At 57.5% G+C, this 24,609-nt stretch overlaps 2 protein-coding genes across 2 annotated transcripts in view; one reads left to right on the forward strand and one right to left on the reverse strand.

The window, feature by feature from the left end:
- Positions 1-365: 365 nt before the first annotated feature.
- Positions 366-2,406, forward strand: DNLZ (DNL-type zinc finger). Its single transcript, XM_088525345.1, has 3 exons — positions 366-572; positions 1,346-1,485; positions 2,126-2,406. The coding sequence occupies exons 1-3, from the start codon at positions 366-368 to the stop codon at positions 2,298-2,300; spliced, it is 522 nt and encodes a 173-aa protein (XP_088381471.1). The 3' UTR covers positions 2,301-2,406.
- A 5,460-nt stretch (positions 2,407-7,866) lies between these two features.
- Positions 7,867-24,609, reverse strand: part of GPSM1 (G protein signaling modulator 1) — a 37,398-nt gene continuing 20,655 nt past the window's right edge. Inside the window, exons 9-14 of the mRNA XM_088525346.1 lie at positions 23,874-23,994; positions 18,102-18,172; positions 17,016-17,195; positions 9,990-10,140; positions 8,189-8,397; positions 7,867-8,062 (exon numbers count right to left, since the gene is read on the reverse strand). Of these exons, the coding sequence (XP_088381472.1) occupies positions 7,874-8,062; positions 8,189-8,397; positions 9,990-10,140; positions 17,016-17,195; positions 18,102-18,172; positions 23,874-23,994 (921 nt within the window). The 3' untranslated portion in view covers positions 7,867-7,873. The remainder of the gene's footprint in view (positions 8,063-8,188; positions 8,398-9,989; positions 10,141-17,015; positions 17,196-18,101; positions 18,173-23,873; positions 23,995-24,609) is intronic.

Genomic DNA, 24,609 nt, shown 5'->3' on the forward strand with positions numbered 1-24,609 from the left:
AAAGGGAGTAATGCAAGAGACATGTACTACACCAAGCAAGATTAGATTCTCCCTGAGGCAGGGGTTGTGCTCCCAGAAGTTCTGTTTCAGGAAAAAAAGCCCACCTGATATTTTGCATAAGGAACAGGAGGCAGAGGGAGAATTTATGCATTTTCGTTGTGTCGGGGAAAGGGCGAAATTCCCAAACACCCACTGTAAGCCCCTGTAATTAAAGAAGGAGACTCCAACACGTTTCTGCGCGTCGTGCCCGCGACCGCCGCCTCACGCGAGGGGCAGGCGAGCTAACAAGATGGCGGGCGGGCGGGGCCGTGAGGCGGCGGGCGGCGCCTGCCCCGCCGCGACATGGCGGCCGCCGCCTCAGCGCCATGCAGCGCGCCGCGCGGGAGGCCGCCCGTGCGCTGCTCCGCGCCGCCGCCGCCGCGGGCTGCCCCGGCCGCCGCCGCCTCCTCCTCGTTCCGCCGCGAGCCCGAGCTGCGATCCCGGCGCTCGGGGGGCCGCCGGCGCGGCGCGGGCTGTGCAGCGCCGTGGGGCGGCTGGAGGCTACGCACTATCAGCTCGTCTATACGTGCAAGGTGCGCGGGCGGGAGGGCTGCGGGTGCCGCGCGCGCGCTCAGGAAACGGCTCTTTCTCAAGAAAAAAAGTAATAAAAAAAGGCCCCTCTGGCACGTGACCGCCTCTGTCGCAACGGGCACGGGGGCAGGCTGCTTTCCGCAGAAATCGTTTCCCGTTTTTTTCCTTTAAATGTGTGTTCATGGCGGTGGGGCGAGGGGGGCACAAATTACTCATATTAAGCTACTCCCCCCCCCGGCTGCCCTTGTGCATTAGCAGCTTTTGATCAGTTGGTCTTTATTTTATTTTTTAATTCAAAGTTAGGACATTTCTCAGTCCAAGTAACAATAATTTCTCAGTATATTTTAGGAAAAAATTCAGAATAAACCCAAAGTAGGTGAAAATGTGGGTCTAATTTCTGAGGTTTAACATTGCAGCTGTAGGTATCGATAGCACTTGAACTCCCCAAAGCACCAATATTTTATTTTCAGCTCGTAGTTTTGCCTTCTCATCATAACATAAAGCTATGGAAATGTTTAAAACTGTTTTTCATGAGGAAACAAGGTGACTATGTTGTGAGGCCACATCTTTTCTGTACACCCAAGTGGGAAGCGCGTGTTGCGTGTGACTGAGTACAACGCTACAAATCGTCACAACGTGCTCAAGCCGTCTTGCAACAGCTAGAGATAGTGGGGGACATCTTTTAAATTGGGTGAATAAAATGTTTTCCTCTCTTTTAAAACCTCTGACATCTGTGATCAGCTTGGTCATAAAATGTAATTTGTTTGCCTTGTAGGTCTGCCAGACTCGATCATCAAAAACCATTTCCAAGCTGGCCTACCATAAAGGGGTGGTAATAGTAAAGTGCCCCGGCTGCAAGAATCACCACGTCATAGCAGACAACTTAGGATGGTTTTCAGACCTGGAAGGAAAGAGGTAGGTGCGACAGCAACACTATCTCTTATTTAGCAGTGCAAAGGACTGTCGGGATGTTACCGCATCCTCCTGAGCTGATAAGTTATTTCTTTCATGCTTTTTAAATGTGGTTTAGATAAAAGCAAAAATTTTGTTGGGTATAAATCTCTGTTTCATACAGCTTCTTAAGGTGCACAAACTGAGCAATCTAATCTGCTATACAGTGGACATTAGTCATTACCTAGGATCCAAATATGTGGTTTAAAGCAGAGCTGGAAGCAGTACGATGCACAGACAGCCTTGCTGGTGTTGGCAAATGAATCGCTGTCTCTAGTTTGGTTCTTTTGTTCTCTGTTAGGCCTCATTAAATCACTGCTAGTTTTCCCTGAGTGTTTCAAACGCGTGGACCAAAATGCTGTTGATTGTATAATTTCAGTGCTTTCTAACTCCCTTAGATACCTTTTTTTTTTCTTTTTTTTGCTCAGCTGTAATAGCTAATAATGTGCTTCTAAGGCTCCTGATGGAGGAATACTGTGATAAAATTTATGTGTGGATGCACTGCATATTGTTAATGCTGAGAGTGGAGCATAACAGCCTCCACCTGAGTATTGCATCCAGCCCATGCCGTGGTGTCACTGTTGATCTTCAAATTGCTGTTCAGGAATATCGAGGAAATCCTGGCAGCCAAAGGGGAGAAGGTGAGACGTGTGGTTGGCGAGGAAGCCCTGGAACTGCTTCTGGAAAGCACTGCAGATATCGAGCCCCAAAATCCTCCTGCGGAGGGAGAAGGTGGGGAGGCTCCATCGGAGACCGTCGGCAAGGGACCGACCTCATGAACTGCTTTTGTGTCCTTCTGCTTGTGGCAGGGAGAGACTTAGAATTTCTTTCCCCATTTTCATTGTCTTTGTTTAAAATAAATGCAGGGATGTCCCGGCCTTCTTATTTTGTGTCTTTGTCCTGCGTCGTTTTGCCTTTGACCAAGGTAATGTTTTTAGAGAAGGAATATGGGTATTTTCCCTGTTACTTGCTTTGTGGACTTTAAAGCCATCCTGAGTGCTTAATCAGCGTCAGCAATCCTGCATCGATCTCTTTTGAGACCAGAACCAGTAATTCTTGGCCAGTGTGTTTTAATCTAAGGAGGAGCAGTTCTGCATGGAAGTTTTAGCACCCTTTTCTGGTCTTATGTTACGTGTTGTATCACAAGAGCTGAAATTAATATTTGTAAAGCACATGAGGGATAAATAGAGCGTCTAGAAAGCTCTCAGTGTTATTTGACAGCTGTTGAGGCACTCATTATTGCTACTGCTGCACATTAAAATCAGCCAGAAGAAAAAATAACAACTTTGTAACTGAAAAATTTAGGTGTTAACCAGGCACTTAATAACTTGGGTAGTGATGAATCAGGTAGTAAGGTGATGATACTGCACTTTTCCAGGGCTCAACCCCCCCGACTGCAAAAAAAATACCTTAGGCAGGAAGCAGCAAAATTCTTAATGTTTTCTTCTCCAGGCTGAACAATCCCAGTTCTTTCAGCAAAACATATCTAGGTGCTCGTGGTGTTTAATTGGCCGAGTAGTCAGTGATGACACTGCATGTATTAATGTATTTATTTATTTGTATGAAGAGTTCATAGTAATTTTGTGTGTTTGGTTATAAACACAGTTCTGAGTGGCAGGAAGGTTGTCATATTTTCCTGTGGGTAAGTAGTATCAAAGTGATTAAACAGCTCTGAGAGGCTGACAGGAACTTAAGTCATCAGCTGCTTTTTTGCACAATCAGATCCTGGTATCATCCAGGTCTCCTGCTCTCTCCCTGTGAGACAACCAGATAATAGAGCAATCCATGTATTAAGAGAGAGGAATCCTACGTCTGGACGTGCTGCTAGGAGAGTGGCTCAATCTTATTATCCTTAACCCGAGACCCAGCATCCTGCCCACGTTGTGCTACTGCCTTTGATGGGGCAGAGCAGAATGGCTATTGCAGGTCTTATGCTGTCTTGGCAATGGGTTGTTTATAACCTGATTTTTTTTCTCTTTAATGCTGCTTTCTTTGCTTTTCTTAGCTGTTACTATGCCCCAAGCTATGGGAAGCTTAGGGTTTCCTGCGTTGCTCTAAGAACTAGCAGAATTTCTCTTTTACTATTTCTTCAGTGCAGCATCTCTAGTAGTTGATGCTGTATGGAGACAGAGGCTGGTCCAGGCCCCTTAGAGCTGGCAGCCGGAGTGCTCGTTCAGCAGGCTGTCATGCTGTCACCTGAGGCTGTAGGAACCAGCTCCCAGGATAGAAGGTGACACATTTTTTGCTGCCGCTTTGCTACGAAATGCAGCGCCCTGACAAGTCAGGGCAGTGTCTCGGCCAGAGCAAGTTGCAGAGCGTGTGGAGCTGACAGATCTCCAGGGTAAGATCGTGCGAGAGACCTGTGTGGCGTGCAGAGACCTCACTGCTGGCTGCTGCCCGTGTAATCAATGCAGCAAACAGGGTGGTTTTTATAGAGCACAGCCCGCAGGGACTCGTCAGCACCAAACACTGAGGCTGCAGGGTACAACAGTGCAGGAAACGGCTGCTTTTCCTGGGAAAATACTTCAGGGCTTTCAGCTGGAAGGAGGGAGTTTGTACTTGTGTGAGGGAATTTGCGTATAATACAGGAGGATTTGTTGCTTAGATTACATTAAAAATGTGCTCGCTTTTGAGGATTTTTTCCTGAAATGTCCTGTGTCATAGGCAAGCTTCTCTGCTCAGTAAAAGGAAGCAGAAAAGCCCACTTCTAGGAGGAGCTCAGCAGACCAGGATTTAGCCAAAGGCTCGGGAGGGTGAGGAGGAAAAGCCTTTCTCCTGAGCTTGAGGTGTGTCAGGTGAAAGCAAAGTGAAGGGGCGGCCTGGTGCAGCAGAGCACCTTGAGTGTCATTGAAGGTGCAGCAAACAGGGGTGTTTTTCTTTTTTTAGCTGTGGATGGGAGGTGGCAGCTGCAAAGGGTGGCGAAACGGCATTCTCAGGAGATACCGCAAATACGGAGCCTTTTGCGCATTTCTAGAAGCATCTCATGGTGTCTGTTATGGGAGCGCATGTGTTCCTGAATTCTATTCCATGAGGCTTGCCTGGAAAAATGGGAGCTCCTTGGCCTCCTCTTGCTTTCTGTTTCCCTTCCAGCAAGTCTTTCTTTTGTACTGCATTCCCCTTCCAAAGCCCTGCTCTGGGCTATTGGCTTCTCCCAGCAGGAGTTAACTTAGCCCCCGGCCGCTTCCCAGCCTGGCCGGCTCCCACGGGATGGCTGTGAGGAGCCTGGAAAGAGCCAGGCTGCAGTTTGCAGGGCCTAGGTGCTCTGCAAGTCCCTCACTGCGGGCTGAGAGCCCTTCCAGCCCCATGAAGATGGATTGCTGGAGCAGGAGGCTCCGGGGAGCGGTGAGGTAAGTGCCGGGACGCGGCTCTGACGTGACTTGGCAGCGCGCAAATCCCAGCAAGCAGCAGAGCTGCCTCTCGCCTCCCTCCCGGGGCATCCGAGCAGCTGAGCGGCACACATTAGTATCCGCTGCCTGTTTTTCAGATGTCCCTTTCGCCTCCAAACGTGTCCCGGGGGCGCCCCAGCTGCGTCGGGCGCTGAGAGCCGCCCCGGAGCACTGCGAGGCCTGGCTGCCTGCCCGGCGATTCCGGCAATGCCGGCTCTGCCCGGCGGGTGTCAGCCTTGGAGAGCAGCTCCCTGCGGGAATCCCAGCCCGGCAGCACGAGTGGGAAGGGCTGTTGGCCTCCCCCAGCACTGCCCTCTACACCCTTCACCTTCACATGCTGCAGTTCCTCTGGACCCTCCTCTGTGCGGGCTCCTCTGGAGTCGAGTCCAGCTGAGGCTTTTCATCCTGTTCACACTGGATATCTCTCAGTTTTGTAGATACTGTGTGTGAGACACACATCTACTGGAGGCCGTGTGCGCCCTTCCCCAGCAGCTAAGGACAGAGAGACAGCAGGTGAGACCCCATCCCTTACAGGGATTTCACGTGTTCCCAGGAATCTAAACCTCTCTCCGTTGCGTATCCGGGGCCCCGGTTCTCAAGTCAGACACAGAGGCCTCTTGTGTCCGAGCACAGAGAAGCGAGACAACCCACGGCGCCTCGTTCATCTTGGCGTGGGCAGCACAGGCGGCCGGGCTCTGTCCTCGCTGGGCTCCGTGTCCAGAATCTGCTGCTCTCAGGCCTGCCTTTGTCCTGGAAGCAGAGGTTAAGCCCCGCTCCTAAAGGACAGCTCAAGCTCCCGCAGAAAAGCAGCTCTTTTCTGGGACTGGGCTACAGGGCTGCTTTTTAATGCTCTGTTGTCCTGGTAACTTCTGGGCTTTGGCTGTTGCTCAGAGGCAGGGAATGCTCAGGGCTTTGGCTCCTTCCTCTCTAGCCAGTAAGTACAGTAAGGCAGATCCTAAGCATTTAAGGCAGGCAGAACTGCCCGTGGTGACTGCTCTTGAAGATAAATTTGTACTCTTAATGTAAAGGGATGTGTAGGTGGCTGCATGCACCCTTTTTTTAGCATTTCATAACTGCTGATGTCTCCCACAAAAAAGTATCATGCCCTCCCACCCTATTCCAAAAGGCCAACATTGCTTCTGCATTTGGCACAGCAGCCACGTTGGCCAGAAAATAGTGGAAATGAATGTTTGTCACTGAAGCTTAGACACAAATATTTATTAAGCACAACCCCCCCGCCCCTTCCCACGGAGCTGTATTTGTTTCTAATATATTAATTATTTTGGCAGATTATTTTTTTTTAGAAAAAAAAAAAGTACCTGTGGGTTGGAAATTCCCCAATAAAATGACATTAGCAAATACACATGTAAAAAATAAATAAGCTCATACATTCAAGTATATGGCAAATAATTAACACCTCTGAAAGCTTAACGGTCAGATTCCAGTTCACCACCCGGCCGAGAGCTGCGCAGACCCACGGCTGCTCCGTGTCTTCATCTCCAGCGTTTCCCTCCCCTTAGGAGCGCCGGCTGGGCACGTCCTCCCGTCCGGATCTCGGCATCTCCGGGGCTGGGAGCTGCGCAGGGAGGAGGCCGGGGGGCAGGTGAGTCCTCCCCGGGGCAGGTACAACGCAGCCGCCCCTCCAGCCGGTCAGTTCAGGCAGGTTAAATGCCCCATAAGCAGCATCACTGGTCTAAAAATCTTACTGCTGGTTGGAAATGTTTCCATTAAATGCATTGCAGTTAGAAAGTGCTGTTTTGTTCAAAATCCGTTTCTCTAGAGGAACGTATCTAGTTTGGCAGAATTCGGAGTCCAAGAGAAGCCTCTCTGGTCAAATTGAGAAAAAAAAATGTTCCACCTCCTGGTGTTAGATCCCTGCTCCCCTCTCCGGCCTTGCCTTGCCCACTTTTCCAAAAAGGAAGGAGTGAAAATAAGTGTAGATCCTGGCACTGTGTGCTGGGCGGAACCGGCTTCCCGGCTAACGCCGCAGCTTGGGGCTCCAAGGGGCTCCTTTTCATGCTGAAGTGGTGCTGGGCTGAGCGCCCTGCCCAGAGCAGCCCCCCAGGGGCACCGGGATCAGGACTGTTTCCAGGAGAAATGAGGAGGAGGAAGGGGCTGCTTCCCCCACTGGGGCTGGGCGCCAAGGGGCTGCTGGTGGCTCTGCTTGCTTTTGTGACAAGCCAGGGCCAGAAAAGTTTGCTGCTGTCTAAGCGGGTCGGGAACCTTTCAGGCTTTGTTCCCTTGAAGTCTCCGACCGCTCCAGGCACTAGAAACTAAGAGCAGGAGAGCCTGGGTTCCTGATAGGAAGGTTCTGGTCCAACTCTGCACAGGCGTGTGGCTGGGAAGCCAGGGGACAGCACGGGGCTCTCCTGCAGAGTCCCCAGCAAGCCCAGAACAGGTTTAACAGAGCAGGGGAACGTGGCTGCAGCTGGGGGTGAGGTTTTAAAAGAGCCTGGGTAGCCGCTGACCTGGACTTGTTTCCTCCTGTAGGAAGAGCAAAGTCGAGCAGGATGTTCCTGGGAAGGATCCAAGGCAATTTGTGTCACCTCACGATGCAGGCAGGCCAGGAGGATTCCAGAAAGGTGCTCTTCCCTTTCCCCATTGCTTTAAAGTGTTGTGGAAATATAAGACAGCAAGGCTGGAGTTATCTACCCGCTCTGGGCTCCTCCTTCGGCTGCCAGCACAAGTTCCTGGGTTTGCAGGTGACGAGCAAAGGGGCTGCCAAAGTCCTCCCTTGTGCTTTGCCCAGCGTTAGGGTGGCCACGTGAACTAAAATAAAACCCGTGTTTCAAAGCTGTCCCCAGCCTCCGGGAGCAGAGCCTCCCCACGCAGCGCCAAGGTTCAGCTCGGAGAGAAGCCCGTGGTGGAGCAGGAGCACTCGGGTTTGAAACCGCCTACGCTTATTTTCCTTTAAAAAACAAACCAAAACAAAGCCAAACCAAACCCCCCCAACCAAAGGTGAGGTCTTAGCTGGAACTGGGCCTCTGCTGCTCCTCTGCTGCCTCCTCCTGGGCCGAGGCCAAGTCCACGCGCTGCTCGTCCATGCGCTTGGCCTGGATGCGCTGGATGAGGCTGAAGAAGTCCTCGTCGGGCATGGTGGGGCCGCGGGGGATGGCGTCGGGCGGCGCGCAGCGCTGGTCGTCGATCCTGGAGGACTGCACGGGGGACACGGGCCCTGAGCCGGGGTAGGGGCAGGAGCGGGGCCCCCCGAGGAGGGCCGGGTGGGCTCAGGGGATGGGAATTTTCCTAGAATCCCGCGTCCCACCCCGCCCCGCGGGTACCTGGCACTTCATGAGCATGTTGAAGAACTCATCGCCCGGCTCCTGGGCGTCCCCCTCCACGCGCAGGTGCCCCAGGTTGTTGTGCGTGATGCGCAGGCCCGGCAGGTTGCCCACGCTGGCGCGCTGGTCGTCCAGCCGCCGGCTCTGCGAGCTGGCGATGAGATCAAAGAACTCCTCGGTCTGCGGGGACGCCACGAGCGAGGGCTGCGCTGCGAGCAGGGAGAGGACAGAGCCGGTCACGGCGGTCGCAGCCCTGCTTGTCCTCGCTGTGCCCAGGCCCTGCACCACCCCGCGGCCGGGTACAGCCACTCTCCTTGCAAGGGGGAAGCAGAAACACTTGGGTTCGAGCTGTTCGTTCCCCTCCCACTGGCGCCAGCACCTTTCCTGGGCCTCCCTTTGATTGAACACATCCAATTTTACAGGGCTGGGCTGTCAAAACACCAGTGTGTGCTGATACCATCCTGCCTCGTGAGCCTTTGATGTACCCACAAACCCACCGGGCAGCAAAGCGAGGAAGTAACAAGTGCCTTAATCGGGTAAGGAGCAGAAACCCCACACATAAACCTGCCGCTTTCCACGTTCCCGAGGCAGGCTCGCTGCCAGGCCCAGCCAGCGCTGCCACCTCTGCCAGGCTGGCCTGGATGGAGACCCACTGCTCCCAGAAACTGTCCCCAGCTCCACTCCAGCATCTCAGTGTGGCCTTTACGAGCTGCAGGCCGTGCGTCACGAGCACGCAATAGCAAAACACTCGTTAGCAAAACACTCGTTAGCCAAACAGGCCTGCGCCTGCTTCTTCTCAGCTCCACGGAGCACGTCCAGCCTGGGCTGCGCGGGGGGATCCAGCCCTGCACCTACACACACACACACATTGTATGCATATATTATCCCCATAAATCCTCAGGGGGAATAGCCCCTCCACCTGCTGTCCTAGCATGGATAGGCAAAACAATTCCATGTGGGAATGCAGCAAGATCCGGAGCCCTCCCCTCGAGGCACTCGGCTGCTCTCGCAGTGACGCCGCTGAAGCCGGACGGCAGTGAAGCAGAACTCGGCCCCCCTGTGCCTCCTTCGGGAAGGTTGGTGTTGCAAAAATAGTCCTCTAAATTACACAGCAGGTGAAGCCAAACATGCTTCTGCACCCGAAAGGCACATCTTTAAAAAAACGAGGCTGTTTCCACCCTATTTTAGGGCAGGAAGGCAGCTCCGTTTGCAGCCAGCGTGCAGGTCTGCTCCAGCCCTGGCAATGGCAGTGGTGCTGGGGACCTCGCTTTTGCCACCACTTTCTGCTGTTTTGGAAACTGCTAAGCAACTTGACCAGCTTAAGTGAAATGTTTTGAGCCCTGCTGGATGGTGCTTAAGCACCTGAGTGAGACCTGCGTGTCCTAGTGCTGCTTCCAGCTAGGTGTAAACAGAAGAGCTCAACACGGTTTCATTAAGAAAAAAAGATAAGAAATGGAAGTGCAAACGCAGCCCTGAGCTGCTTTCTGTGCTTTGTCCCTGCTTCTCCTTCGTCTTCCTCGTGCTCACCTGCCCTCCTGGCTTCTCTCTTACACTAGTGCAAGTTACACAGCACTTGCAGAGATGTCCCAAAGAGGCACAAAAAAAAAAAAAAATCCAAGTTCGGTTCACGCTTCTTCTGCCACCTGCTCTGCAAGCCTCAGTTCACCCGCAGCAGCCCAAGCCCATCACCCACCCTGCACATCCACCGAGATGCCCGCGTTGGGCTCGGGCAGAACGCGACCCCGCTCGCAGGACCCCCACGGCAGCGGCGTCCCCGAGCCAGGGCCACCTGGGCACTTACTGATCCGCTCCTCGAGGGCCGGCACGGGGGTGGCGGCGGCCTCGGCCGCGCTCTCCTCCAGCGGGCAGCGCTGGTCGTCCATGCGGTTGCTCTGGAACTTGCTGAGCAGGTCAAAGAAGCATTCCTCGTCCGAGGGGCTGCGGCTGATCTTCTGCAGAGACCACAAAACACACAAGGAGAGTGAAGGACCCTGCAGGATGTCCTGTGCCCCCTCCCTGGTACTGGGATGCTGCTGCCATCCCAGGGCAGAAAGGGCGTTTTACGCTCAGAAAACACATCCCGTTCCCCTCCTTGCAGCGCTGCTCCCAGCAGCTGGTGGCCCCTCGGCAGCACGATGCCCGGGGACGGATGCACCATCCCGTGCCCGGGCCCCAAGACAGGGATGCTGCCCCCAGCCACTACCCCAAGCTGCCCTGGTGCTTCCTCTGCCTCCAGAGCCATGCGGTGCCGCTCGCTGCAGCCAACGGCACAAAAATTACAGCTCTTTGGGAAAGCAGCTGTGGTGCAAGTAACCCCCCGGCGCGACACCGCGGTCTGTTCAAGCTGTGCCCGTACGTGCAGCACCGGGCACCCGTCACCAGCTCCACGCAGGGCCCATCGAGAGCACCAGGCACTTCTGGAGGGCTCCTGAGAACAGGCTGCAAAATTAGACTGCGATAAGAGAGGCATCTGCCAGCCCCGAGCTGCTGCTGGCAAGGGGAGCATGGCCAAAATGGGTTGAAAAGCCACAGGTGTGGGTCGCCCACGGCACGCTGCCCTTGGAGACGCTCGTGCCTGCGGGATGGAGCCCCGCGCTGCAGAGGCAGGAGCGGTTTTCCTGTGCGCTGAGCGGAGCAGGCGAGATCTCTCGGCTGCTATTTAGGGCAGCATCAAAATTAGCAGCGAGCCGGAGCGCAAGCCGGGCTGGGAGCCCCTCTCCCGCCTCCCGCTCTGCCGCTCCGACGGACCCTTGGCGCCATCCCGCATCCCGACAGCGAGGGCAGATGGAGCGAGTTTTACTCCCGCTTCCTGCGGATGACGTTTCCACCGGGATGCAGAGCCACACGGAGCTGCCCGGCTAAGGAAGCCCAGGCAGCGCATCCAGGTGCCCGTGTGCCTCACACAGCACAGCCAAGGTGCTGGAAACGCCATCGAAAGCAGCTGCAGCCACGCAGGTCTGTGCCAAAACCCCCTTGGCCAATTCCGCTCGGATCCAGGAAAGCCACGGATCCCAGGATCGGCCCGGACCGCGGTGGTTGCTCCCATGCTAGTTTCATGTGGTGTTTCCATGCCAAGGTCCCGGTGCCGGCGTGAGGACAGGGAGGACAAGAGTCCTGCAAGCCAAGCCAGGAGGTCTCCTCCATCCTTGGAGCATCCCCATCCCAGCGGATCCGACCATCCCAGCTGTTCCTGACAGCACCTCGGAGCCGGGAGCTTGGAGCAAAGTCGTTCTCCAGAGCGGGAAAGGGATGGACACAGGGATCGGGCAGCGGGAGGGGATCACCTGGAGGGGACACTGCACCGAGCGCCCCTCCAAACCCTGACCCATCACCAGAAAACAAAACAAAGCACCCAAAAGACCCCCCAAAACTTATCGTGGGATTTGAGCTTTTTGGCAGAACAAGAATTGCTTCAACAAAGATCCGATCCAGTGAAGCATCCGCAGGACCCGCTGCCCTGCGACGGAGGCACCCGGCAGGTCCGGTACAGGGAGCAGCGGGATCCCCTCGGCTCCCGAAAAGCCTTGGCACACGGGAAGGCTCCGCGTGCCGCTCTCATCTCCTTCCCCTGAAGTTGCAGCAATTCTCATGATAAAAAGTTCAAGCCAAGGATAAACCGGCAAACTTCCAAACCCAGCTGCAGGCAACACCCGAGGGCATCTCGGCTCCGTCCCTGCATCCGCCCCCTTCTCCCACCCCGGCTCCCCTTCGCTTTGAGAGGGCAGGGCTTTACTCACGGGGCAGCCGGCTCTTCCCAGGCTCCGCTGTCCCGACGGAGCCGCCCTGCGGATGCCGCCGCTCTCCGGCCCCGCTCGCTGCTCGCTCGGCGCTCCCCAACGCGCTCGGTCGCGCGGCGGAGCCGTGTGAACGCTCAGCGCTGCTCCCACCTCCTCCCCTCCCACCCGCGCGCACGCGGCTCCTTAAAAACACGTCGGGATCGATTTTGCGGAAGGAGCTCGCGGGGCAGCCCCGATCCCCGCGCTCGAGTAGCTCCCCTAGCCCTCCCCACGCTGCCGCAGCTCTCAGCTGCTGCAGGATATTTTGCCCGTTGCAAAAGCCGAGGAGGTTTCGACCTCCCCTGACGGGCTCTCCATTTAAGTGTGTCCCCGGGAAGGGGGGTGGTTCCAATTGCAGCAGGGTTTAAAAAGCAAACGCTCCCCGTCCGCGGGCGCATCCCGCTCCGGGAGCGGCAGAGCGGCTGGGATGAAGCCCACGCAGCTTCCCGCGCCTTTCCCCGGCTCCAAACTCATCGCAAGGATTTGCAGGGTGCTTGGAGGTGCGGGAAGCGCGCGGGGCTGAGGGTTCCCATTGCTCCCGGTGCAGGATGCAGCCCCTGCTGCCCCCCGGAGCTCCGCGCGCCGCTCGGCCCCGCGGGATGCAGTTCTCCCCCTGCGCTTGGACCGCTTTCAAACGGAGGGATTTTTTTTTCCTCCTCCCTTTCAACAACTCGCCCACTCGTCCCCGCGAACGCGGGCGCTAAAAGCTGCTTCTGTTTGGAGATCTCCAACAACTCGAGTCTCATTGCTTCAAACAAAACCAAAACAGCTCGCCCCCCTGCGCAGATTTCACCGCTTTGGGCACTGGTCTCGTTAATTCTGCAATCGCTCCCCGTTATGCTGTGATCTCCCTCAAAACCCCAGCTCAGGGAACCATTGCTACAACAGAGACCTGGGCACTCGTGACATGGAAATCACTGGAAATCACTCCAATATCTCCTCAGGAGGCAAAAGGGTGCTCAAGCAGCCCTTAAAATAGCTACAGCTGGAGTTAACAAAGCCACTTTTCCAGGCGGGTTTTGACAGCGTTTCCCGTGTCAAGGTCGGGTTCCGAGCGGGATCTGGCTGCTCGGAGCCCTCAGGTTGGAGCCGGGTGGCAGAGCAGGGCGATGCGGCCGGCGGGAGCCAAGCAGCCGTCCCCACGGAGCAGGAACAATCTGCTAAACCCAAATCCCCACCATGCCCCAAACAGCGCGACCCGCATTCCCGATTAATTAGCGCAAAAGCCAAGGTCGATACACGGGGCTCAACTCCCGCGTGGCCTCTTCGGAGGAGGACGACGGATCCGAGGACGGAGCCGGGGACTCGCACGTCCGAGCTCGGCACCAACGCGCTGCAGCAGACGCCCGAGCCCTAATTGTTATTTACCCGGCCGTGCCCGACGGCCTCGCTTGGCCTCGAGGCTCCATTGCGCAAGGGGCGCCCGCAAAACGCGACCGCCCGGCCCGGCCACCCTTTGAGAAGGGCAGAACGAAGCTTCCCTGCGTTCAGGGATTGCGGAGAGAGGAAGGTCTGTGCGTGCGGGTACCTGGAGAACACAGGGGTGCAGGCGGTCCTAGATGGGGGCAACCCCCCCAGTTCTGCCGCACCGCGGGGCCCTGCGCGTCCCCCGCGCTCGCTGCCGAGATCCAGGGTGGAAAGTTGCATCCGCAGGGGTCTATGGGGCCTTACCCTAATTCCGAGTCTCCTCATCAACCCTGCAGCACCGAGCCGCGATCCCCGGGGAACGGGAAGGGCCAGGGGCTCTGAAAACACATGCTATTTAGGGCTTTTGAGATTAATTCGTGTTAATTGCCTTTGGGAGCCTCGAAATAGCGCTGCTAATGGGAAACGCAGGCGGGAGGAGAGGCGCAAGCAGCAGCGGGAGCCACGGATGCTCCAGGCAGGATGCAGGACCCGCTGCGGGACTCGTGGCTCCGGCCCTGCCCGGATTCGCCCCGGCTGCTCCTGCATTTACGTGTTGGGGGCCAAGCTGCAGCCCCCACAGCATCAGCCGTTATCAGGGAGAAGCTGCACCGAGGCAGAGCCCTGCTCCTTTAAACCCAGGAGCACCCGGGCCATGGTTTTTTAAGCAGTTCTGGCACATGAGAGGCCAGATCTGTGAACATACCAAGTGCCCCAGGCACAGCCAAGCCCCGGGAAACGAGCGAGGAGCTCTAGGTTTGGGGAGAAGTCCAACATTCAGAGTTTTATGCCTCTGGCTCCAATTCATCTTTTTTTCCCCCCGTTCTTTTTAGCATTGTTCTCTTTAAAGCAACAGTTTCTGGGAAATGGTGAGCGCAGCGTCTCTTTTGCTGCCTCGTTCGCGTGACGGGTGACAGTTTGCCAGCAGAAAAGGCTGCGCAAAGAGGAGGGCAGACCTCAACTGCGGCTTCAGAGCGCCAGGAACTGCGACGTCGGCCAGAAGAGACCACGGCGGCGAGCTCCGTTCAGCAGATCCGGAACCCGCGGACGCTGGGGACCTGCTGCCTCCTTCCTAGACCCTTCCCGGTCGCTCCGAGCCCAAACATCCACACGTGGCTGCTCCTGCTGCAATGGAGGCTCCCGCACCCGGCCCTGCTCCCCAGGCGGGATGCGGCGGTATCCCGGGAGCCGGAATGCCGGCGCCAGGACAAGGGCTGCGCCAGGATGCAGCTTCTCGGGGCTCCGCAGGACTCAGTTCATGCGGCCCAAGGCCCGGTGCTGCCGAGGCCCCCACTCCACCACGCACCCTCGCTGCATAATTACAGCAAAAACAGAGGCGAATCCCAATTTTAGCACCATTATCATGCGGAGAGGGGGAATTCATTACCTGGCAGCTGTTAATATTTAAGAAAGAAACCGATAATTTACGAATGCGGCAGAGGCAGCGCGTGGCAGAAGATGCTGCTGCCTCCCCCCATGGCTCCTGCTGCCTTTGCACCTCCCGGGCAGCAGCGACGTTTCGGTGCGGAGCAGCACAAGCGTCCAGGCCAGCGGGACCATCTCTAGAGCCCTGATCCCCCCTCATTTTCACCCACACGAGAAGAAAACCCACGGACACCTCGAGGCTCAGCTACACAGGGCCGCAAGGGAACAACACTGCGGTTGTGGCCTTCGATATTTCTCAAGCACGGGAAAAATCCCACACGCCTAATAACCCTCTGTAAAAAGCAGCGGTTAGGAAGGCCGTGAAGAACGGGAGCCGCAAAGAGGAGGAGGAAGAGAGGGGTTACAGCCATGCCCAAGCCTTCGATGCCAGCAAGCCTCACATGGTGCAAAACCTGCGTTTTTGATGCTGCTTTAAAGAGCGAGGCTGCGTCTCAGCCCCCGAGTGAACGCGGCCCGCGGGGACGCGCAGGCGGCATCGCCCGGACCGGGGCCGGCTCCTGCCCTCGGAGCGGCCGCGCTCCCCTATCCGGCTCCATTCCCTGCCCACGCTCCGGCCTCGCGCCCTCCCCTGCCTCCTCCCACGGGGAGTTTCCCCACGGCTCCGTAATTAGCAGCAGCATCATCATCATCGCCAACGCTAATCACAACAGCACGGCTCCTTCCACCCACGGCTCAAGCAACTCTGTGGCCAGCCCCACACGCGGGTGACTCCATGGCCGCCACCACCCTGATGCCTCTGTAACCTCCGTGGGGAGGCAGCACGAGCCGGGATGGGGAGGACAGAGGTGGTGTGGGGCTGGCCTGTGGCAGACACAAGCTGAGGACCCCAGAATTCCCAATCCCCAGGATGTCCCTTCCCATGACACCAAAGCCCTGGGGAAAGGGAGCCGCTGCTTGTGCTGAGGGCCGGACAATCCTAGGGCCAAATCCCACACTGCAGGGGCCAGGAGCAGCCTCTTCCCTGGTCCAACCTCGCGTCCTCCCTGAAAACAGGGACTGTGACCCGGCGGGCCGAAGGAGCAGACGGCAGCACCGGGTCGACCTGCTCCCCCCTGCACGAGCAGCCCCGCATCTCCGTGCCCGCACGCGCCACAGGCAGGTGACACTGGTGACACGTGGCCCCCTCGGGTCCCCAGCGCCCAGCCGGGCCCCTGTCACACCGACTGCTCGTGTCGCTGTCACGAGGTCACCGGCGGCTGCGACGTCCCACGGGTGTTTTCCTACAGCCACAGCCTGTTTGCTCCTGCTCCGTTCCCAAGGAAAGCTCTCTGCCGCGCTCCTGTCGGAGCACGGCTTGTGTTTGGCTTCTGGCTGAACATCTGAGTTAAAAATACAGGGCTATTTCTGGCAGAAGTGGTTTTTTTTCTCTGCCGTTGTGTTCCCTCAGATGCCCCCACGCTGCTGTCTCCTCGGTGGAGCTTTGTTTTCCCTCTCCGTGATCGTGTTTGCGCCGGTGAGCGGCAGGAAATGCTTTTCCTGTTAGACCATTGCCACAGGCATTGCTGGGAATCAGCTCAGAGGAGGCTGAAGAAACGGGGCAAAAATCCCGTCTGTAGCAGTCAGGGAGGAGAACTGAAAAATCAGGAAATCAGGACGGGTCTGTGCTTGGAAAGGGATGCACGTGTGTAAACACCCGTACGTGTGCACGTGCACACGCAGCCAGCAGACCAAAACCAGAGCCCTCTGCTCCAAAACACTTCCAGGCATCCCAGGCCATGGGCAGGCTCCATCCCAAGCCCTGCAGCTCAGCTGCTTTCCTACCCAACTTGGAAACATTTTATTTCCTATTGCTTTTGTTAAATACCAAGAAAAGTAGTAGGGACTATAGGGCCTGTCTTTCCTGGCTTGGGTTTATCCCATCTGGATTCACTCCAAGATTACGGGCTCGTAATGCCCGAGTTCAAGCCTCTCTTGGCCCCCTCCCACCACCCAGAATCGTGCGGTGGTTGCGGCTGCCATCCCAGGCTCCGGGATCAATTGGATCATCTGCAAAAACCTGGAAAGGGCCCTGTTTTTCCTGGAAGCAACGTGCCAAAACGGGGACACGGAACAGGGGACCGACCTGCCTGCAGCTCCCGAAGTGCCACGGCAGAGCCGGGCAGGACCTGTGCCACGCGGCCACCCCGGATCCCTAAAAACCAGGCAGGAAGGAGCATCCTGGAAGCACCGCGCTGAGCACAGGGGAAGGAGCATCTTCCTACCGCTGGTGACACCTGGACTCGGACCTCGCTCGCGTCCAGCGGCGACGCGCTGGACCCTGGGCACCTTCGTTCGGCGCTGGGCTGGTGCTCCCGGTATTTCTTGGAGCGCACGGGTAACGACAGGAACTCTTTCCCCGTGATCTTCAGCTCTCCAACGTGGTGGCTGTCACCGTTCTGCTCCTGGGAAGGCAGGAAACGGTTGTTGCAAACGCTGCTCGACCGGGAAGGCCTGGGGGCAGGAGAGGCGCAGGGGCAGCACCCTTGGGTGACATGGATCGATGCTCGGGACACGGGGAGGCCAAGCAGGACGCATTGCACCTCCCTGCCAGGTAATTTAATAACTGCAGAAGCAGCATCACGCAAACAGCACACAAGGAAGCCGGCTCCTCCGCAGCCAGGAGAAACATCCTTTAAAACACGCAGGTGCGGAGGGAGAGACATGGCTGGTTTATTTACAGAGGGAACGGCAGATGAAAGCTCCAAAACAGCCGCTGCTGCTAGCGAGCTTTGGCAGCCGCGCTCGCTAAAACCCCTTGCAAACACCGTGGCAAAACTGCCCTCGCCCAGGGCGCAGGAGCCTTGGCACGAGGGCCGCGCTGGCTCCGGCTCCGCTGGCGCCCCGTGCCCGGCCCACGCTGCTGCCGGGGGGCAGTCACGGCGCGTGGGCGCCTCGAGGGTGAGATCCAGCCGGGAAGGCAGGTTTTAGTGTGGCAGAGACGGGATAAGGGAACGGGGGAACCAGCTGGGAGCTGCAAACGGAGGAGCTCGGGACGAGGAGGGAGGCGAGAGCAGGAGGAGGGGAGCAGGGCGCGCGGGAGCAGCGTCGCGGCTGCAAGCAGAGCACCCAGGGGATGTTTTAGGGACCCAAACTCAGTGCTGGGTCCCACTGATCCCATGCACCCATCTGCAATTCCAGGGAGCTTTTCGTGCTTTTCTGAAAGGGGAAATACTCCTTGGGGCGCTTAGGAGAGCTGGAAACGGGAAGGGACAGATGAGGACAAGTGATTTTTACCAATGACATTTTGAGAGGGCTGAGCGGCAGCCTCCTGGGGACCAAGCATGACAAATCCCACGGCCACCGCTTACCTTTTCTGAGGGGAACTGCAGGAGGTCCAGGCTGTCCATGCTGCTGCGCTGGCTCCTCTTTGGCCTGGCCCCTGCAAGACAAGGTGCCCCCGCGTGAGCGTCACCGCTCGTGTCCCAAACTCAGCCCGGCGCAGAGCCGCGGCCCTCGGCTGCGGGACCGTCTGTGGCATCGGGAGCGTTTTGTTCCGTATCCACTTGGGGTTTTTTCCCCAAACGCTTTTGCAGCAGGATCGGGAGCAGCCTGGGCTACGCGAGGTTTTGGATACTGAACCAGCAAGGGGGGGATGCCGCAACCTGGAGAGAACAAAATCCCGGGAATCGGGAGGAACAAACCCCGCTGCCGCAGGCGGCGTGACCATCAGCTCCAGCTTTGGAAACGGCCGTAACCGAAATAGAGATTCGTGATTCTGCGGGGCTGCCCCATATCTGCATGTTTCGGCCTTCAAGAATGCATCCAAGGCACAACCTTGAGCTTCTCCGTGCAGTCACAAGGACAAAAGAACTAGGGGAAAGAGCCATGGAAGGGCCCCCTCTGTGCACAGCCGGTCCCTGTCCCGCAGGGACCCCCCTGCTTTCCCACCACCCGAGCCCTCGGTCACGGCAGCGCTTCCCGGGAAGCAGGAAGGAGGACGGTGCGCCCAAAGAGATACGCATGGATCGTTCCAGGGAGCCCTTAGTCACACACCTCCGTCCCCAGGTGCTCTTGTGCTCGCAATAGCGTTAAAACTGCCAGCCAGAAAGCATTAATCTCCGATCGGAGTAAACCTGCCTTTCCCGGGGTTAATTTAATACACGGAGGCAGCCGAGACGGGCGCAGCAGTTAGGGCAGCAGAACAGGGTGTTTTTTGGCAGTTTTGGTGCCGCTGTTCCTCTGTCCCCACCTGGACCCCGTGCTCGGTGGAGCTGGGAGAGCACGAAGGCCGGAATCCCCCCCGGAGCGGTGCAATTCCCTGCGCCGCGTCTCCCGTTCCCCCCGGACGCGCCAGCCCGGCCGCGGGGCTCTCCGTACTCACGAGCACCCGCGGCGCCGGTCCCGCTAATCCCCCATCTCGGAGCGTGACTCCCGGCGCCGCCCCCGCCTCCTCCAAGGGGCTTCTCCCAGGAACAGCAGCAACTCCGCCGAAAACTCCGCGGAAGTTCAACCCCGGCCCCGTCTCTCGCCCCAACTCCAACCAACAGCAGCAGCGGATGGAGCAGCTGAAAACCCAGCTCTGTTCCTCTGCAAGGGTGTTTTTTTTTTTTTTTTTCTTTCTCTCCGGTATTTATTGGCGTGTTTACCGAGCCTGCCGCGGAGCAGCGGAAAACCTCAGGGGCATTTCTAAATGCTCGCTCTGTCTCGCAGGTTCGCCAAGGCCGCGGCCGGCGCGAGCCGAGCCCTTCTTGTGAACATCAGCTGAGCGCGGCTCCTGACTGCCCGCATTCATGCCCTGCTTTCCCGAGCTCCTCAGATGTTGTTCTTCTCCGTGCTCAGCCCTCTTGTTTCTCTTTAAAATGTTTTTTCCCAGAAAAAACCTCTCCCTCCTCCCCCTGTGATCTCAACGCCACCATTAAGCAAGTTTTTTTTCTGATTTTTCTTTCACACTTTGCAGTTTGGAGGAGTTTAACCGTTTTCACATTCCAGGATTTTCAAAGTGGATGGAGTCACCTCCCAGCCTGGCAGGAAGCAACAAAACTTGGGAAGGGAGGAAAGTTACTGGGAAGGAAGGGAACACAGAGCACAGCCCCGTCTCCCTTCACACCCTCCTTTTCCCCTCTGTTCTCCCCTCCTCTTGCCCTGGGGCATCCATGCAACCTTCCCTGGATATTCCCACCTCCTTCCTCTCGCAAGGGGACAGGCCCTGCATGGTTCCATACACACACACACCTGCTGCCTGCTTTTCCCTGTGGATTTTCCATATCCCCTTGATGTCCACCTGCAGCCCCTGCCCTGCAAACCCCAGCTCCGTGCTGATGCCCGAGGGAAGGACCCTGCTCCGGGGCAGAGGGAGGCTCCAAATTTTTAGACACAGCTAGAGGGGAAAGGGGCAGTAGCCCCTCCAGGAGCTCCTTGCAGCCCGACCTGCATTTTACCAGGTCCAAGGCTCTGCCTTTTCCTAATTTCATTTCTCTCTATCTTTAACTGAGACAGCAGCAGCCTGACCCCTGGGCAGCTTCTTCCCAGGGTTTATACAGACCCCAGCAGCTCAGGACCTTCTTTTTTTCAGGGAAAGACAAGTTTATAAACCCCGCTGAGCTCAGAAGTGGCTGGAGAGATGGTCCAGCACCACGAAAGGATGCAGAGCATCTCACATCACCCGCTCTCGACCTCTCATCAGGAAATCGCTGCCAAGCCAGAGCTCCGTTATTACGGCAAGCACTTCAAAACGGGGCAAAAAAGCACAGCAGCAAGAAAAGAGGAAGGAGAAAGAAAAAAAAAAAAACACCTCCTGGAGGACAAGCAGCTCATTTAGCGCTTTAATTATTCTTCGGATGGATAATGGGCTCTGGCACCATAAATCCACTTGACCTCTATTATTGCCGGCACTCACATGATAAATGCTGGCGTTTGTTCCCCCAGTTGGTGTTCCTGGGATAGAACAGCACTTTTCTCTAGCTGGAGGAAGCAAACGATACGGGTTATTTATGATGACCGAGTCATAAAACCCTCATATCAAGCTGCTGTGCTGCTTCTGCCCATGTACCTGCCCTTGAGAAGGGAGAGGATCGGGGGAATCCCGATTACTTGGGCCCTTGTGCCTGAGGATACAGCCTGGAGCGGTGCGAGGCTCTCCCGGTGCCGGCAGCACCGCTCCCAATCCAGGCAAAAGCCAAGAGGAAACTTGACTTGGAGCTGAAGGGATAAATAGGACACCCGGTGCCACCCCGATCCCCTGCAAGGCCCCGCGTCCTCATCCTCCTCATCAGAGCGGGGAGCCGAAGGACAGGACGGAAACCTCTCCCGCTGGGAAGAGCGGGCTCCAGCGCTTCCCTGACCAGCTCCCAAGTTGTGTGTTCGTTGGCACAGGCCAGCACGCAGCTGAGCAAATAGCAGCTTTCCAGACAAAACCCCAGCGCTACAAAAGCCTTTTCCAGAATAACAATTTCGCAGAGTTTTTTTCTCCCCCCCATGGAAAAACTGTTACAAGAAAAAAAGTATATTCAACATGTAGAAAAAAAGGCTGAAACGGCAGCAGTGCTGCACAGCTACAGCTGGGACTTGGAGCAAGAGCCTCCCTTGGGGACAGGTGGCACCAGGCTGTCCCTTGGTGGTGATGCCACGTCTCAGATGACAACTGTTACTGCTGGCTGTGCTTTGGGGCATGATCCACTCCCGTTCTCCCATTGCAACGGGCATTAGCTTCTCTCTAAGCTGGTTAAGGCTATTTGAAAATAAAGCTTTAGCGAAGAAAGGGGGGAAAAATGAATATAGCGGCTTGTACTCACAGAAGCTAGAGAGCGCAGAGCACCTTGCCACCCAGCGAAGACAAACGCAGCTCTTGGAGCTGCTGGAGCTCGGAGCCGCCTTAGAGGAAGCCCTCGTTGGCCGCAGCCTCGCGCAGGGTTTAGCAGTTGGGAGAGAGGAGGAATTTCGGAGATAAACCCAGCGGGAGGAGCCGCGTAACCTCAGGGCTGGTTCAGGAACCGCCGCCAAGGTCTTGGCAGGAGCCAGCAAAGCTCCGTCGCCTCCGTCTCCCGCTATCGGCTCCCGTTGAGCAAGCGAGATCAAAAGGCAGCCGAGGATGAACTAGGAAGCGACACGCGGTAATTAACGCCCGCAACGTCCCCAACAGCCAAACGAGCCCAACGGAGGCGGCTGCGGCCTACGGAGGGATCCAGGATGGGTAGGAGAAACGGCGGCGCTCTGCACTCGTCAGAGCCTTGCAGTGGATCAAACACCCGCGGGAAGAGCTTCCGAGAGCAGCGACACACTCGGCCCTGCTCCGGAGCCTGGGAATCGCGATCGGCCGCCTCCTTGCGGGTGGGTTGTCCCCAGGCTTTGAACCCCTGCCTGGTTCCTGGGCCCAGGAGCTGCCAGCGATCCCATCCATACAAAATCCTTTAAGGGAGTTTGACCCAGAGGAGGCCCGAGGCCACCCCGCTCCCTGCCCAAAGCCGCTCGGCTGGAGGCAGCGCCGCCTCCTCCAAGCCCTGCAGATTCAGGGCACGAGGATCAGAGCAGCCCAGGCTTGGGGGGAAAACAGGCTCGGCTGGAGCTGCCCAGTGAATCAAGCAGGGCTGCAGATGCTCAATACTAACAGTTCCAAGTGCTCCGACACGTTTTGTCCGACTGGTTTAGGACGGGACAGGCTCCACGCCGGAGCCGTTGGCGTCTCTCCCGGCTCGGCCTCGCCGCTGGAGCCACCGGCCGGCCAGGCCTGGCTGCTTTCCTGCGTCGTGTCAGCAGCGGGCTGGTCAACCGAGGCGATTCCAGCAGCCCCACGCGCTTCTCAGATACTTCAAAGCTATTTAAAGCAGGCAGGCAAACAAACAAACAGCCTGGGAAACATGAAAGCGGGTTGCCTCTCCCCCACCTGATCCGGGGGTTCAAAGGAGCCGAGCCCGGCACCGCGTGGAGGACGGAGCCGCACGCGGCACCGCGCACATTCCTGCATGGACACAACCCGGCGTGCGGCTCCGCGGGGCTCCCGGACACCCCGGGAACGCGGAGGGGACACCACGAGGCCACTGACACACACGGGAGACCCGGGTTAACCCAGCCGAGCGCAGGGGCGGCCACCAGGCATGGGGACCTCCCCGCGATGCTGCCAGGAGGAAGGATGCTGGAAACCCCCCTGGAATAGCGGAGCCAGCCAGGGCGGCACCAGCTGGAGCTTGGGGCATCCCCCAGCTCCGGCCTGTGCTTCTTGCCGTTCCCAAGTGCCCAGATCCCAAGAAAATCCTCCTTAAGATACACACACGCTCCGAAGGGCAAGGCCGGCCTGTGCAAAGTGCCAGGGCACTGGCTGCTTGCGGGGTCCCGTTTCAGGGTGTTCAGAGGAGCAGGGAGCGCCTGTTCCTTTGCCTTGCAGCTCCTTTCCCTCCCTTCAGCTCGCTGCTCCAAGCTCGCCGTGGCTGCGCTCCGGCACAAGGTCGCTGCTTTCACAGGACTCGTGCGGCGCTGCCCCTCCGTCCAGCTCGGCCTCCTGCCACCCGGCTGCTCCCAGAATATTAAGCGGCTCTCGGAGAACTTGGTGAGAGGAGCCAAGGAAACACCGGCCCGGACGCCCAGGACCTCCAAGCAGGAGCCACCAGGAGAGGACACAAGTCCCATGGGCTCCCACAAGGTTCGTCAGCTAAATAGGTTCTCCCACAGCTGGGCTTTGGGTAAACCTTCCCTTTCCAGCAGGTAACTTAACATTCAGCAACAGGCCTGTCCTACCAGTCACTTTAAGGTTAAAGGGGACTGCAGAGCTTCAAGACGAGACAAAAGAAGGGTTTTGCTGCTTGGAAATCTCCTTCCCGACGCAGACTGGCTCTGTTAGCCCCCTCCATGCCCTTTTTCCAGGGCTGGATCCTTCCCTGTCCTTGCAGCTCATGGAAAGCATGGAGGAGAGGAGAACGGGAGCCTGCTCACATGCTGATGGATGCAGGAGGTGCTTCAGCCTCTCGCTAGGGAACAGTTCTGCTGCAGAGACGCCGGGGCCACAGGGCTTCCCTACGAGAATGTGCCACAAACCCGCTCCATCCTCACCCTCTCCTCGCAAACGCCTCGCAGGCTTTGCCTGCGGCGCCGCATCCTGCTCCGGCATTCCCGCTTCCCGCGCGGTTCCCGCCGAGCGCCCCGACGCTCACCTTGCGCTTCGTAGCCCGCGGCGCGCCGGGCCGCGGCGCCGTCCTCGTCGCGCAGGCCGAGCGCCGCGCGGAGCCGGGCCACGCTCTGCTGCGCCGTCTGCTCCCCGCTGCGGTCCCCGATCTGCGGGACGAGAGCGGGAGGCCATGGGTTAGCGGGCACCGAGCTCCAAGGCCAGCAGCCTCCGTGCTGGGAGCATCCGGATGGCAGAGGCCCCGGGGCGCATTCCCGGGCAGGGTCACATTCACGGCTCGGATGCTCCAGACCCTCTCTCCTGGCTCCGATCCACAGAGCTTGGAGCGGCTCCCACACCAGGCTCCGAGTGGAGGACGCGTCCACACACCGGGAAACGTCCTTGTGAATCCACCAGAAAGGCAGGAAGAGGGAAGGAAAAGAATTGGGGACTTCAAGAGACGCTAAATTGAGAATTCCCATCCCACTCGTAGCTTATTTGATCCTAAAGCTTCAAGACACAATTCACCTTTGCAGAACTGTTGAATTTCCCACACAATTAGACCTTCAGGAAGAGATCGCTCCAGTGGCACCGCTATCTAAAGTGGGAGCTGCATCCCACGCTGCTCCTCAAAGATTAATCAATACGAGAATGACCGTGTCCCGTGTCACCAGCGAGCAGAGATCACTCGGAAGCGGCCTCTCATCCTTAGGGAAAGAGCAGCCGCCGCGAGGGAGACCGTGGCTGGTCGCAGAGCCGCCTGGCTCCTCATTAAGTGCCTTGCC

This window comes from Tinamus guttatus, unplaced genomic scaffold, assembly GCF_059628265.1.
Source record: "Tinamus guttatus ecotype Peru unplaced genomic scaffold, ASM5962826v1 Tinamus_guttatus_pri_ptg000226l, whole genome shotgun sequence".
NCBI classification, from domain to species: Eukaryota; Metazoa; Chordata; class Aves; order Tinamiformes; family Tinamidae; genus Tinamus; species Tinamus guttatus.